General features: G+C 40.6%; 2 protein-coding genes across 3 annotated transcripts in view; one reads left to right on the forward strand and one right to left on the reverse strand.

Moving 5' to 3' along the window:
• cerk (ceramide kinase) overlaps positions 1-6,960 on the reverse strand; it is a 31,281-nt gene extending 24,321 nt beyond the window's left edge. The window contains exon 1 of the mRNA XM_077545323.1: positions 6,752-6,960. Within this exon, the coding sequence (XP_077401449.1) occupies positions 6,752-6,923 (172 nt within the window). The 5' untranslated portion in view covers positions 6,924-6,960. The remainder of the gene's footprint in view (positions 1-6,751) is intronic.
• A 992-nt stretch (positions 6,961-7,952) lies between these two features.
• Positions 7,953-21,486, forward strand: part of tbc1d22a (TBC1 domain family, member 22a) — a 90,334-nt gene continuing 76,800 nt past the window's right edge. For both annotated transcript variants that reach the window (XM_077545173.1, XM_077545172.1), the window contains exons 1-5: positions 7,953-8,163; positions 8,534-8,590; positions 9,738-9,921; positions 9,986-10,220; positions 14,875-15,054. In XM_077545173.1, the coding sequence (XP_077401299.1) occupies positions 8,102-8,163; positions 8,534-8,590; positions 9,738-9,921; positions 9,986-10,220; positions 14,875-15,054 (718 nt within the window). In that variant the 5' untranslated portion in view covers positions 7,953-8,101. The remainder of the gene's footprint in view (positions 8,164-8,533; positions 8,591-9,737; positions 9,922-9,985; positions 10,221-14,874; positions 15,055-21,486) is intronic.

The following is a 21,486-nucleotide window of genomic DNA, read 5'->3' on the forward strand; positions in this document are numbered from 1 at the left end:
GAAGTAATTGTAACCGCCGTAAGAGCGCCATTCTGCATGATAACAACAATTGTTGGTCTTTCTTTGTGGTTAGGCATGTTCTGCTCATCCTGATGGCCAAAAGCCGAAGTGGCATCCCATCTGACAGGATTCCATAAAAAGAGGTTTGTCTGGTCTGTTACACTGGGATGGATATGACTTGGTGTATGTATAAAACTGAGCCCGCCGGGCCTCACCTTCCTTCAGCCTGACAAAAGGCTGTCTTATTCATATTCAGCTCCACTCCCATGCCCTGTCCACCCCCTGCTTTTACACTATGTAATCCCTTTGCCGGTACTGCGAGTTGGCAGCAACAATGTGGTAGAGGACAAGCCAGCACACGTTAAAGGAAACGCTCGCTCTTGCTGCGTTCTATGCTTAAGTCCTTGCCATTTTCCTTCTCACACATCTCCCTCCAAGCGGCTCGGATGCGATGGAGAAGATAAATAGATGAAGTGCTCATTTTTGCCATACATTAAAAAGGCAAGCTTACACAAGTGCTAAAATGTGAATGATGAGGATAGTAATGTACTTTTTTTCCCTCATCCCTCACCTCACCAGAAGGTCTCCACCCTTTTGCATTGATTCATTGTGTAATTAGCTTCCCTCCTCTGTCTATTGACCCCCAGCTGCAGCAGGTAAATAAATACAATCACGGTAATGAAAGTTCCCGTATTGCCGGCTGTAATGCGGTATAAACCTGCAGTTTACCCAATCTCCAGCTGTCGTTTTCTGGCATTCCTCGCCCATAACGCTCCCCCCTCTGCAGCCGTCTCTCAACGTACAGACAGGCCTGCGCATTGAGCGCCGGCTTTAGATTACAAAGCACAGATCTGCCCGGGTACACTTGGCAGCGGACTGTCAAACACGACGTGCGGTACAATGGGTTTGCTCGACCGGCGCTTAGGCAAACAGATGGAGACGAGAGGACAAGCAAGGTGGAAGGTATAACAGGAGAGCTGTCTATCGCTACGGGTGCGATGCTTGAGCTCCAGCTGGGGAGCCAGCCATGGAGAGAAAGAAGATCTACCCTTTCCAGATCCACCTGCTCCTTCACCTCCTGTAATTGACACCAAAATTACGCACTAGCCAAAAAATGTGGTTCAACTTGCGCATCCACGTTTGCTTTCTGATAACAATGAGTCTCCAAAACCAACAACTTACTCAACCAGTTGTGATTTCCAAGTGAGGACAGGAAACAAACACATTTCGATGAATTGCATTGCTTCAATTTGGGACTTTAACATTTTGTCATCAACATACTGCAAATATTTTTGTCCTCAACTAAAAAGCGTTAAAAGCATCACTCTTGTAACTCTCCATTACATGAGAAGGGAGGGGAGTACTCAAAACAATCATGAAATATTAAGAAATTCTTATTACTATTATGAAACTCAAATGATGGAATTGGTTAGCTGGTCACTCAACGCAATTGATCACATTTTATCTGTGTGTGAAAAGGGGAGCCTGCTTGTCAGGATGAAACATTCACAGCTGGATATTCTTGGAAGCAGTGGAAAATAGCAAGCCTGTTGATACTGTCAAAGATGTAAAGATGCATACGTTGGGAATTGTGGGATTTCCTGTTTTGTCACAAAATTCAGAAGATGCAGGCAGTTTGATTGGAAATGCAAAAGTTGCCAGGCATATTTGATGGAACCGGCTTGTCAACATTTACACGAGTTCCAGTGAAAGACTCAAGGCTGACTGAACTATTGTCGGCTTGTTCCCAAAACTAACATTTAAAAAAAATTATTTCTCCTTGATGTTGATGACGCCAGATGCTGTTTTTTTTTTTCTTTCCCAAATCTATACTGTGCTCCTCTAACAGAGGGGGCTGTTGTTTTTTTCCCTTTCCCCTCTCTTATGTTTTTATTTTCATCTGTGAAAACGCAAGACTGCTGTTCTGTATCCCCCTTGTTGATCATTGTTTTTTCTACGCCTGGTACAATGACAATAAAGCCATTTTGATTGTTATTATTCGTCAATCAAAGTTTTTTTTTTTTTAATAGGATTTTGATCACTAGACTTAGCCCCAAACTTCCTTCTTTGCTTTAAGCGATTGTGGATCTGTATCCGGCTTTACCTTTTAACAGAGAAGCAAATATCCTGACAGCCCCCTCCGCCGGCGGGCCAGCAGAGAGATATGTGAGGCTTTAGCGGGCCTGAGGTTGCGTCTATCACTGAGCATAGTGAATTGAAGGCGAGAGCCAGTTTTTTAAAGATCTCCTTCCAGGTGAGAGCTTGCATTGTATATCCGAGGAAGGATTGAAGCATTATGTGGACATTTCCTTAAGACTCCGAGGGCCTGCCCCTGCAGTGGATTGTGTTTGGATTGTGTGTTGAAAACTCAGGATCCCCTCTTTAATTTCCGCCTCTGCATGTGACTGACAGCTGCTCTGATTCAAGAAAATCCTCTTGAATGTCAGTAACACTGTTGCGGTTTGCAGCTACGATGCACAAGTGACGTTTACTATTCATAATGAGTCCTCTTGGCAGTTACATGCACTTGATGCCTGGTTGAAGGGAGGACAAACATGAAAAACAGGCCAAAGTGAGGCTGTTGTGTCAAATGTATGACAAAGTTCCCCGTGATACAATCTGTGAGTAATTGTTCTACTCTGGCTAAACCCGTATCTGCTTTTCCATCCATCATCGTGTCATTTTAATACACGCATTTGGGAGTATATTGTATGTGACAAAAACAACAATCCCTCCCACTCATCATTTGCATACCAAATAGGATTATTTCCAAAATGGTGGGCATGGAACTAGTATCCTGTATCTTAAAAAAAACAGACAAATGTCCCGGGGATATTTTTACAAATTAGAAGAAGACAGCTGCAACAGAAATATGTCTACAAAAAAAAAAACATAGGACATGGAGAGTGAATATGTTCCATATGCCATGTTTCGGTTCTATGGGGGTTGGGTTTTTCTTTGTTATGGGTGTTCTTTTTGTTTTTGTCTGTGGTTGGAGTTTTTTGTCTTGTGTGCCTGGTTTCTTCCATTGTCTCATTATGTCTAACCACGTCAAACTGTGTGTGTCTTCCCTTCCCCAAGTGTGTCTCATTAGTTTTGGTCTATTTAGGCCCCGTCCAGACAAAAGCAAAGCCAGCTTTGTTCCTCAAACAAATCTTGTACACACAGAAGCATTTCAAGACTTGCGTGTGTCCAAAAGAAGACGCTGAGGACGTTTAACGGCTGTAATGTATATGCCAAGTCTGGAGTGGCGCTGAAGCACAGCCACAGTGAATTAACGGAAAAGCGTAGAAGAAGAATCAGCGAAGAAGACGAACACTGCAATCTACAGAACAAACATGGCTTAGCATGTATCAAAACAACATGAAAAAGATGAACAAAGGAGAAGTGACAATGGTGGGTGATTCAAGTACAACACCACTTAATGAACATGGGAATAAATAAGCAAAATATTTTGCTGCAAAAGCATAAGCAAGCTAAGGAGGCTTCGCAAAACAACTACGACACGGCCATCCGCCATTGTTGTTGACAGACTGACGCGCACAGTCACGCGAGAATTGAAGCATACGTCATCAAACTGCGACAATGTGTTGTCATCGAGCTGCAACCATTATGTTATCACTGGAAGAGTATCCTACATAAGGTGTCCAGACGGACGCGTACGAGGCGCGTTTTGAAATCTTTCCACTTTGGAGCCCTGTTTAAAAAGTGATTGGTTTCAATCTCCAAAACCGCGCCATCGTGTGGACGAACGGCCTAAATGGTAAGAAACTTGTGAGGATACATTGAAACTGGCTTTCTTGGGGACGGGGCCTTAGTCTGCTGTGTTTGTCCAGTCGGTGTGGGTGCATTGTCTGCATTGCCTGTTATGTTTGGAAGTTCGTGTGTCAAGTTCTCACCAAGTCATCGCCACAGCTAAGTAGCCATTGTCACAGTCAAGTCGTCCTCATCACAGTCAAGTCGTCCTTGCCACAGGCAAGTCGTCCTCGCCACAGGCAAGTCGTCCTCGCCACAGTCACGTCGTCTTCGTCACCGCCAAGTCGTCCTTGTCACAGCCAAGTCGTCCTTGCCACAGTTAAGAAGCCATAGATAGCCCCAGCCAAGTCATAGCCACTCCACGGAAAGTCAAGGCAAATCAGTTCCTGTCACGCCACGCTCGTTCCAGTCATGGCGACCAGTCTACTCAGGTTCTGTCCAGTCATGGCGACCAGTCCAGTCACGTCCCTTCCAGTCGTGGTTGTCTGCTCACCTCTCTCCCTATGGTTAATAAAAGTACCACGCATTGCACTTGATCCCTGTTTCCCTGCATTTGGGTCCACCATCCCTCATCCACTCACGTTCCATCATGACACCATACTCATCTAGCTTTTCTTAATTTTACAGTTGAATTCTTGATTTAAATTAGTGAAGCTATCCTATGTCCCAATAAGGTGAATTTATAATGCTGTTATAACACACTTCTTCAATTTGCACCCCAAAAACATAATCATAAAAAATAAATTAAATATATTTTTGACCATTTTTTTAAAATATTTTTTTCCAATTCTATTTTATTTATTTATTTTGGTCATTGTTTTTCCTTTTGCCGTTAATATTTACTTGATTGAAGCATACTGCACTGGTTATATTTATGTTGGCATGTGCTTGGGAATATTAGGCAGCCAGAGTCTTTCTACAGTTTAACCTTTTATTATCATTACAAAAAAAGTGACAGAGAGAAAGAAACTACTACTGTACTGTATAAAATCAAACGAAAATAAAGCAAAGCTACTCAACCTCTAAAGATGACTGTGCATTGTGACATGCTATTTACATGATCAGGCAAACTCAAATAACTCAAATTTCTTCAAGAGTTCCCCAATTTCCCTTTCTCCATTTCATTCTCCACTTTGATCCAATTTGTCTCCAGTTTTGAATCCCACCTTCAAGTTCCCGGTGACAGTCTCAGGTCACAATGATCAACAGAAGACATTTTGATGTGACCAACTTGGAACATCGGTTTAATAAAAGGAAGTGTTTATGGCAGGATATAATAGGGCACTTGATACCACTTTGAAGAAGGTCAATAGCCAGGTTTAAAGTGAAGTGTGCCGACGATAAGTACCCCGCTGGATACGCTACAATGATCTCAGACTGGGGAACTCGTTTACATGAACAAACATTAGCCCTGGAGCTAATACCCATGTCTGCTGTGATGGCGCGTGCCAAAAAATGTTTGAACAGAAGATCATTAATAACGACTTACATATTATTGATCACAAATTACAATTTAATAATCGATTGCACAAATAGTCGGATCGGGGAGACCGGGGCTAGTTGTATCACTTTTTATACTTTTGTATATTTCTTGGAATCAATACATCATATATAAACAAAATGTATACCAGATGAAAGAGAAAAGTCTAAGGTATATGTTTTGTATTCATGTCATTTTCATACCTCGTGTCAGTGCAGAGTTATAAGCCATCAAATAGAGGGAGTGAACATATTGACATGTTGCCGCCATCAAATAGAGGGAGTGAACATGTGACATGTTGCCCCACCATTGGGTAAGTTGTCACACTATATGGGGTAAGATGTCACACTGGATTTTGCAACTAATAAAACAAAACAAAATTATCCTTATTTTGCTGTTTTTGTTATTTTGTTTTGTTTTACAGCCAGACAAATTGTTTATCATTGATTTTGAAAATGTACCATAGTCATTGAGCAAACTTTAACATAAATAAAATATTATGAAATAGATTTAAGTACTCAGAAACTGCTGGGAAAAAAAAAGCATTTCGGTTAATGGATGGATGGTTCATCATGAAACTTAAACCAGACCTGATGTGGGCATACTGTAGTTCCAACAACTGGAAAATCATTTTTAAACTATGAAACAAAACCTGGCAAACTAATTTCCTCACTCTTCAGACTCAACATCTGAAGGGCAATTCTGGCATACGTAAACCGAGTTGTCAGAAGTGCATTTTTTATTGACCCATTCTTTGCATATGTGACAACAAACCCGAAAATGACTGAGACAAGTTGCCCCAAACGACCATGTTGGCTAATACTTGCTCTAATTTAAAGTTAGCTTAAAACAGAGCAATGACTGAGGCATGACAAGATGCCTGAATCTCTCCTCTAACGAGTCCACACGATTTGCTGCTAGAATTTGTCTAAGTACGATGCCCGTTTCAAAATATATGAGGTTGAAAATTTTTACTTTGGCTCGTGCAAAACAGATAACTGGCACTCATGTCAGTTCACAATGTGCTATTCTCTTCTCAGACAGTGCACAACCCCTGACCATTTATGTGAAGAAAACTAGTGTTCCCCTTTTTCGTTGGAGGAGAAAATTGCAATGTGACAACTTACAAGTGATACAACTAGCCCCTATATATTATAGATATAGAGATAGATAGATACATCCCCCCAAAAAAGAAAAACATAGTTTAATATTCAAGGACCAAATTGCCATAAATGGTGGTACAGATCGTATAATGGATGCCGTCATGGGTTTGCTTATCCTGCCTCTGTTTTGCACGTAAATTATACAATATAACACAAAACATGAACCTAATTTCCATAATTACTGATTATACATCTATGGATACACTGTGACATAAACAGTAGAAGAATATGAAAAACTTGCTTATTCATGCCTGTTGTCAGTTGTTAAAAAAAAATTATATTCAAACTTTTTGTAGTTAAAAGACAGAAGCTGCTTTCATGTAATATGTTAATCCTCTATGCATAGATTTACCTGTTGGGGAAGTGCTGCCAGAACTTCTCCTCCAGTTCTTCCTAATGTCCTTCCATGCAAGAAAATCCCGATAAAGGGTCACCAGTACTTGCCCGTACTTGTGGAAAAGTTCCGACAACAGCACTATATACTGGTTATCCATTATTTGGTCAACTTCTGCAGCTGCCCCCATAACAGACTGAGCTCACTCAGTTCATGCGATTTGTGTGTGTTGCCTCATGCTGTCAGGGGAACTCGTTTGGTGCAAAGATTTTGTATGAGTGAGCGATGATTCGCACCAGTAAGAAAAAAAGTTTCTACAACTCATAGAGTGCAGTTTGTTTAGCCACTATAATAATATCATGAATGCATGTAAAATCCAGTTAGACATGAAGTATAATGTGTTCTTCATTCTGTTGTGACCTGTTTTGTAGAATTAAACCACACCAGGAAAAGGGACAGAGTGAGTAATCATTAGCTTGAGTTTGACAGCGAAACAAACACTACACATCAGCCCAATCAACTCTCATGACCCAAGGGAAAGAAGCACCTGCCACTAGGGGCCCTGTTTTTGTTTTATTTTATTTTTTTCATGACCTAGCAACCTCAGCCTGTGTATTGTTGTTATTGCAAGCCAGAGTCCCACTAGGAATATGAGGCCCCCTGAAGAAAAAAGAAGGTCGCTCTGGGTACTTAACAACACGACTCACCTAGTCCCATTCATGTGAAATGACTTTTTGCATAGGACTAAAAAGATAAAACACCCTTGCGGAAATATTACACTTTTATGAAAAACAGAAGGAAAGAAAGTTATCTGCTAAAGTTTTTGTCATTGTTACATGCTTTTTTGAGCATACAGTTTGACTTGAACCTTTTTCGTGACTCAAAGCGGTCAGGAGCTTCCGTCTCTTTCCAGGCAAATCAGCTAAATAATAATGCGTGTCACAAGGGAAACGCCACCCCCGGCCACCAGACCAGAAAGCATGGTCAAATGAGCCCTGAGAATTTAAATTATTAAGTTAGTTAATATATTACATTAACTTAATTGAATTACACGTTATTTGTGGTCCTGATGCTGGTGGTCTCCCATTTGATTGACGCCGCTTTTCGCTTTGTCAACAAAGCCACGACATTGAATAGTGACGTCACCAGCTCCTCAAGCTGATCTCACTTCTGATTGGCACGCGACGAGGAAATACCGCTGCAGCCAATCACAGACGGGCTTACTCGCCGATGAACCAGTATCAACATGGCAGCGCTCTGAGTTTTGGAGGAAGCAACTTGGTGTAAATAAAGCCGAATTTGACGTTTTGCCAATAGCGACAGAGTCCGAACGTCTGTGTTTAGGACCGGTCTGACCCGAAGGTAAAAATGTCGAATGATGGAAACAAAAAGCAGTTCTGGAAAAGAAACGCGGCGAAGGTTCCCGGCAGGTGAGTGACGTTTTCCCCTAAGGAAGGCTAGATTAGCCTAGCGAGGCTAATTCACTCCGGAGTCTCACTGCTGAGATCCAGCCGCAAGGTTTCACTTCCAGTCCCTGGCAAGCTGTTAAATAAAACAGTCTCGACTCATCACGCTGCTTGTGCGTGCGCCACATTCGCTTCATAGCTGAAATTCTAGCCGGCTAAAGATGCGATGCTAATAGCGGCTATCGCAATCACAGACTCCTCTCATGACACCACAACACAAATGAGCTCTGATTTGACAATACAATTGTTGCACTGTACAAGTGATATCGCTTAGAGCAGCATGTGCATGGACGCCCTGACTGTTCATTCGGTGTCTCTCTGTCACTTTCCTCAGCATTCAGCATGTGTATGGCGCACAGCATCCACCTTTTGACCCACTTCTTCACGCTAAGTAAGTGCAACTTTCTTTCCGTGCGTTTGTGTGTGTGTGTGTGAGTGTGTGTGTGTGTGTGCCCGTGCGTGTGTGGGGTGGGGAGTGGTACTGCAATTGTCCTGCAGTTGTTTGGTATTGTCATACCTCTTCAAGGGTTTGTTGTGAAGAAGAAAAACTAGGAAGTGCCCTTACCTGAAAATCTAGTTGTGTTAAACTGTTGATAACTGGGACTCGGTAGCCGCACATCCCTAATTTTGATTTAGTAAAACATTGAATATGTTGTTTCTTAATGATGAGCATTTTATGTCCACACTTTTGGGATATCCTGATTATTTAACGCATGCAATCAGTAGTAGTAGTATTTATTTATTTGTAAAGGTAAAAGGCTATGCAAAATTATAGTTATGTGCTTTGTGCATGTCACTTGTGGGATCTTTCTTTTAACAAGAGTTACTCTGAGATTTTGTTTTCTTTAATTGGCAATTTTGGCATGCTCTCCATGACCCAAATAATATTAATTCATCCAAACTTTATTTATTCATGTGTTTAGCGCCTTTCAAGGGTACCAAGGATGAGAGGGGGAAAAATGACATTTTAAGATTTGTTATTTTTGCATTTCTGGATTCAGTAAAAGAACTACGGAATGCAGCTGTCATTTTATTAGGGAATGATTAGTACCGATACCAGGTAACGGGCCAATGTTTCAAAGTATCAGTACTAGCGACAGCTGCCAATCATTTACTAGAAGCGAGAAAAATAGCAAAAAAACATTCATTTTCATGCAGTTTTAAGGAAAAAATGTATATTATAATTATTATATTATTATATCATTGCTTTTTGTGGGTGAAATTTTATGTATCAAAAGTAGAAGTGGTATCGTGACTATTTGAGTTGAGTACTCCTATTGGGATCACTCTGAAAAAAAGTGGTATCAAACATCCCTACTTTTTAATTTGTTTTTGTTGATTCAATTTGGATGAATAAAGGGGTGCACAATAAGAATCTTGACGTTGGTCCCAAGATGTGCTGCAAATTGTAGACAACCCCTAAAATGTTTAATACTTTCTTATATTAATAGTTTTAAACCAGAATATAGTGCAAACTATAATCCCACAACTACCTATGATCCCTCAAATATGTTCCCCCCCCCTCTCCATTCGTCTAGTTTGATTAAAGCTGGCCAGAGGCCATCTCCCGCCACACCGGGCAAGCCCAAGAAGGCCACCACGTTCCAGGAGTTCGAAAGCATCACAAGCGATGCCTGGGACGTCGGGGACGATGACGACGAGCTGCTGGCCATGGCCGTGCAGAACCTCAACATCGAGGTCGTCATGGAGACCGCCAATAAGGTAACGATGGGATTCTTCGCTCACTAGCATGTGAAACGCCAAACCTTGGCTATCCTCTGTGCAGGTGATTGAGAATCACAGCAAGTTGCAGGAGAGACAGAAGCTGGACGACCCCACGGAATCGCCCCGCCGGGACGACGACGCACAAGAGGAGGCGGCGGATGATTATGAGGAGGATGAGGAAGATGAGGACGGAGACTTGACCAGTCCAGAGGTTTCCTTCTCTTTCCAGGGCAGCATCGACATTGACGGTCGCCTGGTGAAGTCCCACAGTGAAGCTCCCATTGGATCCCCGAAAGGTTAGTGGCGCTTAACTCCCTCTAAAGAAAAAAAAAAAAAAAGCCTGCCCGTTTTTCATGTGTCACTTATGTGGATGTTCTGTTGCAGGATTGACGCTTGAATTAAGCTCTCTGTGTTAAAAAGCCATAGATTAGCAAAAGGAACATCAAGCCAAATATGCATAGTACTCATACTTAGGTTGAAGTCTTTACTACCAAAGCTGTCGACTGGAGTGATCTTTATATTCTCATTATTATGTAATCACTCTCAGTTGTAAGCGAATTAGAGGAATTAGGGGCTATAGGGGAGAAAATCTGTGAAAATTCTTGAGTTCCGCCTGTAAGGTGAGCAGCAAACATGCTTTTAGATGATGCAAATGATTTCTGGCAGTGCATCATTAGAGAGAAGTGCCGGAGCAACTTGACGACAGGCCAGAATTGAACTTCTCTGATGTTTGAAGTGTTCTCGGCAGCCCTCGTCTGCACTTGCATTTATTACATTAAAATGATTCGGAAGCGGGGAGCTTGTTGTTGGGGGGGGGAAACGATTACCACTCCGGAGACGTTTGTACAGTTGAACTTTAAAATTTAAATGTCTCTGGTAAGGGTTGAAAGAAAATGTTCTGGAAAGCTTTTGCTCAGTGAAGATCTCAAGGATCAACTCCACAGAAGTGTTTTGCTTTTTCTTTGGTTTTGTTGTGTGTGTTGTCATCACAGAATGATAGCATTTTTTGCGAGAGTAACAGTGCAATAAGTACCAAAAATGTCACATTGGTGTGGCTGCTCGGTAAAATTTGATGACTATATCCACACATAAATTTGACATATTTCAGTAATGACTCTAAAATGCCACTAGCTGACCGAAATTCTCTGACCGATTTTGAATTATCCAATTGCAATTTTGCCTAACATTGCTATTGCGTTTTCATGTTTTTTTTTTCTGGTTCAAATTGAGGCAGAGGTGATATCAGACTGACAATGATGGGTGACTATCGATACCATGTATCGTATCTGTGCAATACAGTCTTATTTTAAGGTATCGGTACTTGCGCCTGTGAACAATACCATTATGGGCCACCCTCCTTTTATAGAAATTTTATTAGAAATTATATGAATACAAAGTTGTCATTAATTTTTGCCATTTTTTAACTACTCATTAAAAATGTATCCACTAGTAGGTATTCAATTGTAAATATAGTTCAGCGTTGTTGTAAAACACTATTATGTTTATTGTATATACTATATTTTTATGAATTTGGCCATGGCTGGAGCGCGGCACTTCTGCACTGCATCGCAACCAGGAAATGGGAGTGTGCAAAATGGTTACTCCATTATCTTTTTCTGCGGTACGTTAAAGTAAAAAAAAAAGAAAAGAAAAAAATAGCTGTTTCTTCTTCGGTTGTTGCTTCAGGTCTTTCCGATGCACTGCTGTTGATATAGCGTCTTCTTAATGGCACAACACTGCAACTGCAGTTAAAATGGATTCCTGCCGAGCTCAATCAACACAGCTGGAGCGCAATGTTGAACGACATTAGTGGCTCAGGCTGGAGGTGGTGAGCAAATTAGGTGGAGGTGGCCAGGTGTACCCAGGTAAAACCCTGGTTAATATGCAATTATTTTTTAAGGTCCCCATCCCATGTATTTCTTTTTTGACAAACACAAGCAATAAATTAATCAGTATCACAAGAAACACACATGAAGATTTTGGCTTTATAGGTTAGGCTTATGCAAAAATAAAGGCAAATGAACCATAAAATATTATGAAAGACAGTTAATTAATCTGCTTCAGTTAGTTGTCAACCTACTAAACATTTTGACTTGCAGTCTTTTAAGCATTCACTAAGAAAATTCTACCAAACAAGTGTGGCATGGACCATAAGTCATAAAAAAAAAATACAAAAATTATGCAAAAAAAGAAATGAACAAATTAAAAAAATCTGTAGCTTTATAAGAGACATTAGACACTATATAATAAATTAGACATATTTCTAATAAATAATTACTGACTGAAATGACGTGCATTTTTTCTGCACCAAATTGCAGCCATTTTCATTTGAAAATTGGGTTCTACTAGATTGCGATGTGGGTTTGAAGTCGATTAGTTGTTCGGCCCTAGTTGATGAAAAAAGTGACCTGTCTCCTAAAAACTAGGGATGACCAAAATTAATTTTTTTTTTTTTTACAGAAACCGGAAACCGAAAATTATTATTATAAAACATTTATTTAACACTGGCATTTTAACAAAGCACAATATAAATTGAAATGCGTCCACACCTCAGACAATTTGGCTAATGGTTGCCTACATTAAACACCAAACGCAGGGTGAGCATTTTATGGCGGTGCGATTGCTGTTTATAGTCAATGTACAGTAGTTTGTTAGTTAGTTTGGTCAGGCATGGATGTGTGTGTTGCGGTGGGATGACGTGTTTTTATTTGGAGCGGAACACAGTGCGGCTCACTTAAAATCCGCACATTTACATATTCACCGTTTAAAAATAAAAATACATTTATTCGCATGGCTTCGGGAACTGTCTGCACACACAGCGTGCTGTAGGGCTGTAGTCATCAGAAGATAGATTGATAGTGCTAGTGTTTACTTGTTTAAAACTGTTGATGGCAATAGTGCTAGCATGAGCTATAGTATTTAGCACGGCCACTGGAATGCCAGTGAAAATTGGAAGCGCTCGAATGGTTTGAATCAAAGAAAAAAAGGAAGTCGCTGCAGGAGAATGGTGGCTCACCTGTAGTGCAGTACTTGGCAGTGCTCTCTTTTTTCGACCATTTGAAATGCTGTACACTAGTTTACCAAGCGACCCCTCCCTCTCCTTCTCCGGTGTGCGGTGTTACTCACCTGGTGAAACGCCAGCCACACTCAAAACAGATGCTTGCTTGCAGCATTTATTTATTTTTTGCTTGCGTCACCACAACATCCTATTTCGGCCATATTCTTTCGGCTTTAATTTAATTTCGGCTGAATGCCGAAAATGCCTATTTTTGACATTTTGGGCTGAATATTTTCGGTGGCCGAAAATTCGGTGCATCCCTACTAAAAGCCTGAGTAATTGACACCCTCCATAAGAAATCTCTATAGTTGCAGTTATATATAGTTAAATATACTACAAAATAAGATTTCTAACAATGTAATCAAATTTCAAACTCATTTTACAACCTAATGCTTAAAAATAAAATGCTTATAGATGATATAATGCATCGTATCGTATTTCAGAAAGATAATAATATTTGCAGATGTGTAATTATTTCGGTGAATGCCTGGACAGGGGGAAAAAAAGCAAATTTTTATATTTCTAATAACGCATGGAGGACAGAGTCAATGAGGTTTCCATATTTGTACACAGCACTACAACTTGTTACAAAAGTGCAATTGAAAGAAAGTTATGATGGTATGTAACATGTAGAATTTGGCAGTCTGTTGGGCCGGCTGCCATCACTTTCATTGCAGTGTTATGATTACATAAACAGCCCGCTGCCCTCCGGCGCGTCTTCTCATCTCCTTGGAGACGACGCAGTTCGGGCTTGCATGCGCCGTCAGATCGCACGGATATGCGCATATGTAAGACAAGTTATTTGACACCTTCAGGGAGAATGATGCAAAAACTCACATTAGAGATGCAAACCTGAATAAATGAATGGCGGATGCGCTCAGCATGTGGGTAAACAGTACGCTGTGTTTATGTTTAACGGTGTCACTGAATTGAGCCTATTGATGTCACTCAGCACGTCTTTCTGTCTTTGTATCCCTGTTTGAGGTTACTCTATGGCACAATCACAACTCACCAGTTGTATCTGTGTCTACATGTGAGTTGAGTCTTTTGGAGCGCATCTGGAACACGTGGGCTCCGGCAGACCGAATTAATGTTTCTCCCTGCTGCCGTGGTGGCTTCACACTTGAATCACGCACTTCTTGCTGCAACTCATTGGGGAGAAAAAAAAAGAAAAAAGAAAGAAGCCAAGAAAGAAAAAAACCTGCCACTAACACTAATTACAGTCATTTTCACCAGGCAACATGCTTGGAGCAAAACAACATGAAAAGGAAAATGGTCACATCGCTTTCAAAATGGAGGTTTGGATGGCATGCTGCAATGTAGTACACAATCTTGCCTTTGGCGCGTTCCTCTAATGTAAAATGGGTCATTCTTTTGATTAAAAACCCATCTAACGAGCCAGCTTGAAATGGCCCCCTCAAAAGGAACCTTTCATTCATATACTATCAAGTTGCATTCATTCATGATATACTTGTGCACTGCTTCGATACTGTATGTAAACTATTAATAGAATCAGTGCAATAACCGTTCTGTCGTCCTCTTTTTGTGAAGCTGCAGGTCCTTTCATATTGTGAAGAGTACCAAAACTACTGAACCAATTCAGTGACTTGAGGGACAATTATCGTATGATATAATTTAGAATTTCATATGTACCTGTGATTTAAAAATTTCAGTTGGATCCCTACTATGGGTCCAGGCTTGAAATAAGTTCTTCTGTGAACCAATAGTACTAAGCCCTGAATGTTCATGGTTTTGTGCATCAGTTTTTTTTCTCTCTCATTCACACACGCATCGCTTGTTTGCACTGTGACTTTTCATCCATCAGGCGAAATACAATAGCTTGTGTGTTTTTCTGTAACCTCTTGATCCTCTTTATTTTCCTCTTGTGGCAGAAGCAGCAGGTGAGCACGCAGCCCTCTACAGACAGCGCTCGCTGCCCCACCGGCCGGTCATCCCACTCGTGGCACGCATGGCCGACCAGAACACATCAGGCACTCCGGCCATGACGGAGAGGGAGGCGTCACGTCTGGATAAGTTCAAGCAGTTGTTGGCTGGCCCCAATACAGATCTTGGTAAGAGACAGTGAGACTTTACTTCCGATGTTTTTTTTTTATTTTTTAAATAGTTGTCATGTTTTGACTTTTGTGGTCACAAATTTCCGTTCCTTTGCACCCGCTCTCAGCTGTAGTTTTTCCCGCTCACTTGCTCTGCCAGCTGTGCCGCACTTTTAATGATGCGGGGGACAAGGTGGTGGGGGGTAGGGTGGTTGGGGCAGTCACACAACCATCTGGAGGAGCAGATTAGGATGAGACCAAAAACACCAGCACCTACGAGAACAAATAAACGGGGCTTTGTTGCGAACAAACAATATGCGTCTGACTGTTGTCGAGCCAACTCAAGAGACTTCTTGTCTCCTGGCTATGTTACCCTCATGACCGGCTTCCCATCAGTCCAGTGCACTTGTTACACCACAAGTTATATACAAGTAAAATGCAAATCCTTAAATACTGAATACAGTGGCACCTTGACTTTTGAGTTTGATTAGTTCTGTGACCACACTATCTAAAATCTACTTTCTCTATTGAAAGGGATGCCACTGCCATTAATTTGCTCCAGGCAAAAAAATATTTTTTTTCTAATGTACCGGTAATTACTTTTAATTTGAAAAAAATTCCCTCTCGTCATGTGCTGTATACATGTTTCCGTACAATGTAATATAAAGAATTAATCAGTCATTGCAACTTTATTTTTTACATTTATTTTTTGCTCCTTCTGATTTGCCATTCAAACTTACATACAGTGGTGTAGTCCAGAGTATACCCACTTCTTTTTCAGTCAGCATTGAGTATACCCACTTCTAAATCCCCCCTGATGTACACCGTTCAGCCATGGCCTACCCTCCTCTGCCTCTAATTGGCTGATACCCCCTGCTTATGCTGATTAGATTGGCTAACTTTTGGCATGGGGACTGATGAGCCAATTGGAGGCAGAGTAGGGCGTGCCATGTCGAGGAAAACAATCCTTCAAATCCTACCCAAAGCCACAATTGTGACCCAGAAATTTAGCTCAGGTGAAGTGAATACACGGGATACTTGATTGTGATGTGGATTCGATCACGGGGGTGGACACTGCCGTTTACACTCTAATTCTCTAGTTTTATTGTAACTAGGCTTACTTATCTACTTGATTTTTAGTATTGGTAAATTCTTTAAAACACAAGAATGGGGACAAATCGTTTAGGATTCAGCACAAAAGAATACTTAATTCTAACCAGACTGTTTTTCATTGTTTTTGTTCATTGTTCAATATATATTGTAATTTTTTTTTTAATTACATATAGGGGACAGCGGGGTAAAGTAATGCCAATTTTTTCTTAAAGTGTCTTTTACGTAAGGGAATTACAGGAATGCCTCTAACTAAAATATGTTCATATAGTTTGGGATGTTGTGCATCCCTGGGCGCAATCACTTTGGATCTTCAATAAACTGTTGGAGAAATATAGCTTAAAAAAAAAAGTGGTTTTGTGGCACAACTTGCCCCCAGTGTGGGGTAGGTTGTGCCATTAGTCAGAATTTAGTGGGGCAAATTGTGCCATTGATAACTGAAGTAAAAAAGATAATTTTAACCTCACAAATGCTAATGCTATATAACAGGAAGACAAATTCAATACAAAACTTTCATTTGCAGGTTTCAGAGGCCTTTTCTTTTTTTCATCATTTTTCATTTTCTTTTCAGCCTTTTTATTTTCCCCAGCTCCATCTTCTCAGGTGTGTCAGTCACAATTCTTGTTTTCACTTTCTTTATTTTACATTTCTGTTCCAGGGTTTTTCCTGGCTCAAAATGAGGCAGAGGTGGTATCATCCTGACTATGAAGGGTGACTCCCGATACCAGGTATCGGTAACAGTGCCAATACCATTCTTATTTTAACTCTTTGACTGCCAAAAACGTTAAATAACGTTTAGTAAAATCCTATGGAGGAGTGCCAAAGACGTTAAAAGACGTTTGTTTCAAAACAGAGGTGAAACTAACCATTTTCTATTGTTGATTACTCAAAAACGGAATAAGGTAGAAACAAACTTTTTTTCTGATGAAAGATGAGAGTCCAATCTTTCATTTGGTAGTATGTGTGTTTCCATAGTCCAAACACATAATTTTCTGTGGACCTTGAAAGGTCTTCTCCAGGGACCACTGCACCACTGCTTACATATAATATGCAAAGATTGATGACAAATGAAAAAAAACTTTATTAGTTGTTTTCGCAGAACATGAGCAACATATTCCTGTGAGTAAGTAGGTCTTTGCACAGTTTTTGTTAAATTATAAGTTTAAAGGTTAAGCAGAAATATTGATGCTAGTTTGTTTAGCCTGTCTATGGCAGCTCACATTATGAGCAGCATGATTAGCATGAAGCTAGCAGACTTTCATAAGGCAGTTAAGTGGTTAGGTTATATCCACAATTTGTACATTTCGTTGTTTTATTAGTTTTACAGTAAACTTCCACTGGGAGAATAAATAGCATGAACCTGGCTTGAAACTTCTTAAGAAGTGTTCACTACCTGCCAAACTCACCAAATTTACAAGATGCGGTGCTAGTAGTAGTAATGCTGCTTTCGAGGATGGTCGGAAGTTTAATATATCCGAGTTGTTTTTTCCCAGTTCCGACCTGAAAGCGTTCAAGGCGAAAGTAAACAACCAAAATGGCGTATAGTGATAAATTGTTTTTCATTTTGGTCCTCAAAACTCATTTTGACCTCCAGCAAGCTTGCCTTCTCGCAATTTTGCTTCATTTATTATTTTTATCTTATTTCATAAGCATTCCATACAGTTCAGTAGTTCGCCGTATAATTTCATGCAGGGAGATAGCGGCATACTCGTCACGTACGTTGTCTTACGTCAAGTTATGTAGAATATTTATGAATGACGAAAGCTATCTAGTTTTATACTCGAGTAAATTGTGTTTTACCATTCACGGTTTGTGTTTCCAAAGGGGTCGCCATTGTTGAGTGACGTCACTTGTAGTCCGACTTCGCAAGTGAAATTTCCGAGTTCAAGGGGGCGTTCCCGGACACACTTCCTGGTTTGAACTCGGAAAAATCTGACTTCCGACCATTCTCGATTGCAGCATAAGTCACAAACTAACATCATCTTGTTTGCTTGTTGCTCAAAGCAAAGCGAGCGTTCTTCTATTGTGAGAATGGAGTACTATTGAACTACTCGCAAAATCTCCGCTCAAAGCTTCTTTGCCTTCATCACGTGTCCTTTGTGTCATGCCTTGAGTGGTTTCTGCGCGGCGCCTGGAGAGCACTCGAGAAAAAAGGAGAGCATGAAGGGAATTAGCGCTTAGCAACTAATGAGTCACACGCTTATGCTTAACATGCAAAGTGTCGGAAATAGTTGAATGCAGAAATGACATTGTTTAATTAGCGCGGGCGCCTTTCTTTTGTGAGAATGCTGTTTGTCCTGATTTAGCTCAACTGCAACACGACCACGCGAGGCTGTACAATATCGTCAAGGTTATCACTGTGTCATTGTGTTGAACAGGAGCTCTGCCTTATTCTGTCTGGTCCCTCCAAACTGGCTTACTGCTTAGTCAACTGTGCACAGAGTGTAGCCCGAGCATCAGGTCCAGTGTCTTAAGACATCCGACCCTATTAGGACCTGCCAGGCATCATTGTCAGTCTACTTTTAGTTGAGGCTTTATACTGTGATTACATGTCCAAGAATGTGAACTTCATTCACTTGCATGCAAGTTAGGGAGTGAGGATTTTTTGGGGGGCTGTGTATTGGATACATGGGAATGAGTACTATTGGGAAGATGATACTATAATGAGTTTAAAAGAAAAAGTGTTTAAATCTAAGTTGAAAAACTGTGATCTTGAGGTGAGCAGAGCAAAAAAAAAAAAAAAAACTGACAAAAAAAGAAGGTAAAATCGATCCTTTTAGTTGACAACATGACCTACTTACCATGCTGCCGTCTAATGTGTCCATAACAAACAGCTCATTGGGATGCAACATAAAGTAATAATATTCAAAAGAGAAATAAACTAAAGTGCTTTGTATGTTGAATGTAACCTCACTTCACTCCTTCCTTCCTGTTGCATCAAAAAAAAAAAGTAAAAAAAACTCACTAACATGCGTCCGCAGCAGGACCCCAAGTCTGCTACATTGCTAGCATGACAACAATATTCAAGAAGGAGTATAGTCAAAGATGAAATGTTACCAGTTAGATAGTTTTTATTTATTTATATTTTTGGGGAATGTACAATGCAAGAAACTAGTAGTCTATTTTGCTAGATCCTGTTTGTTTCCCCAAGTGCCTCTGTGAGCACATATGCACATCAGTAAATGAGTTGGACATGTATTCCATCTCAACAATCTCTGATTGGTTAGTTAGTTCACATCATAATAAATTAGGTAATAATAAAAAATATTTTTTTACAGGCATAAGAGGGATTATTTTACCCCAAAAAACATCAAATAAATTCTACTGTCAGGTAATTCAGACAGTTTTAGCATATACTATGATAAAGTGTTTTTGACTGCAGTCTACCTTTTAAAGGGAGGTCATTGTCTATGTACTAAAAGACACATAAGTTGACACTGAAAGTGAGGAGGATGACACCCCTTATGTGAAAGAGCAACTCAGCCAACTGTCCTTGAGCTTAAAGGTGGGCAAGGATGATCAATCGGTCCGCTTCCCCTCTTGAATTGTGCAATTAATCGCAGACGGCACTTTTTTTTTCTTTTCCTGAGGACATGCTCCCTGGCGTGTCAGGGTTGCCTGTCTTTGGAGGCGCACATTCGGGTTTGTGTCCCTCTAAAATATTATACCATCAACACACTTAAGCATAGTTGTGGTCTTCATGCCTCAAATAATTTCATATATTGTAAAACCACTAGTTTGACATTAATTCTATCTGCCTCATACATTCATAACACTCTGTCCTTTTCCCCTCCCTCTCTTCGCTCTCTTCATTGGTGACAGCAGTCTGCTTAGCATGTAAGGTCATGTGGAGGGTGATGACCTGCACGTTAGCAGAAGTGGGCTGATTGATGTCAGGTGGGTTGCGGCTAATTATTCCCGATGTCCTGAGGCGGGCCTGTCTGCCGTGTGATACGGGCCACAGCGGCGTGTGCACTGAAGCGCAGGAAACTGGAGGGGGGCAACCCAGACTGATCGGTCTCACTGTAATTGAACACTATACAGTCAGTGAATCCGTGCTAGTAAAAAATTCTGGGCTGTGTTAGTTAGTTAGTACTGTTAACTGTCATGTTATGATTTGCCATCACCTTTGTTAGCAAAGTGGTTTTAGTGTGAATGTGGCAGTCATTAGGGAATCTGTTGCCAAGTGGCGATGGTTAAGTTCAGTGTGCCAACTAAAGCGGTGCAATTTTGAGTTTCAAAATTAGAGCGTCATTTGTGTCAAAGTGTTGTGACTGACAGCTGAGTTTACTCAGATAATTTAGTTGTGTTGTACAGAAAACTTGTTTATAATTTTTGGTTCTTTCAGAGTTGAAGGCAGTTTTTGCTGGATGGCAAAAATGCTGCTGTTGCCATGGTGATGGTCATCCTCATCCCTCCATTCTCAACTTATCTTAACTTTTCTGTGTCCGTTTGCATCAGGTCCTCTTCTCGTTTGTTTTGTGTTTTTCTCTGCTCTCTGCTGCGGTCATTACAGTAGGAAGCTCCCACGCACAATCACCCCTAATGGCATACAAGAACGTACATCGGTGGAGAAAGTGCCACGTATCAATTAAAGAAAAAAAAGTCAACGTGAACCTTTTCTTCATTCTTTGCTGGCTGCCGGTGTGTGCCTACACTCTGTTGGGGGTGCTGCGGCGCTTTTCTTCTCTTTTCTTTTCTCACATTGTGATTGGAAGCTTTACTGCAGTGACACTGGCTAAAAGACCAGCTCTCGTCTTTGCTTCTGCTGCATGATGCAGTCACAGCATCAACATGGCTTCCATGCCAATATGGTGATGTAACTCTGTTTAATGCGGTGCTGATGATGCTCGCCTTTGTCTTTTTAGTCGCGTCTGGCACTGTAAAAAGTGCACAAGCCTGAATGCAGCGTTCTACTTCCATGCATCAATTTGATTAAAGAAAGAGGAAAGCTTAATGGACTGCATGCAAAAGGAAATTACAGAGATGATTTTGCCTCTATTTCTCCAACAATTTCACATACCATTCATAGTTTGGCTGAAGAATTGATCAAATTTAAATACATTTAAAAACACACACACAAAAATCGGTAAGGTTTAATTTTTTTTAATTTATTTTATTTATTTGTATTTGGCTTGGTGGGTTGAGTGCTTAAGAAATGTACTGTTTTATGAAACTTGGAAGTGATAAAGCCACACAATTTTTTTTTTTTGTCGTAGTGAACCCTTAAATCCAAGTCAGTGTCAAATAAATAAAAAATTCTAGTTGCAACAAATCAACTGTCTTTTATATTAATTTATGATTCACTGGCCTTTATTTTAGGCTAAATCTAAACTAGAA

This window comes from Vanacampus margaritifer, chromosome 15 (genome assembly GCF_051991255.1).
Source record: "Vanacampus margaritifer isolate UIUO_Vmar chromosome 15, RoL_Vmar_1.0, whole genome shotgun sequence".
NCBI classification, from domain to species: domain Eukaryota; kingdom Metazoa; phylum Chordata; class Actinopteri; order Syngnathiformes; family Syngnathidae; genus Vanacampus; species Vanacampus margaritifer.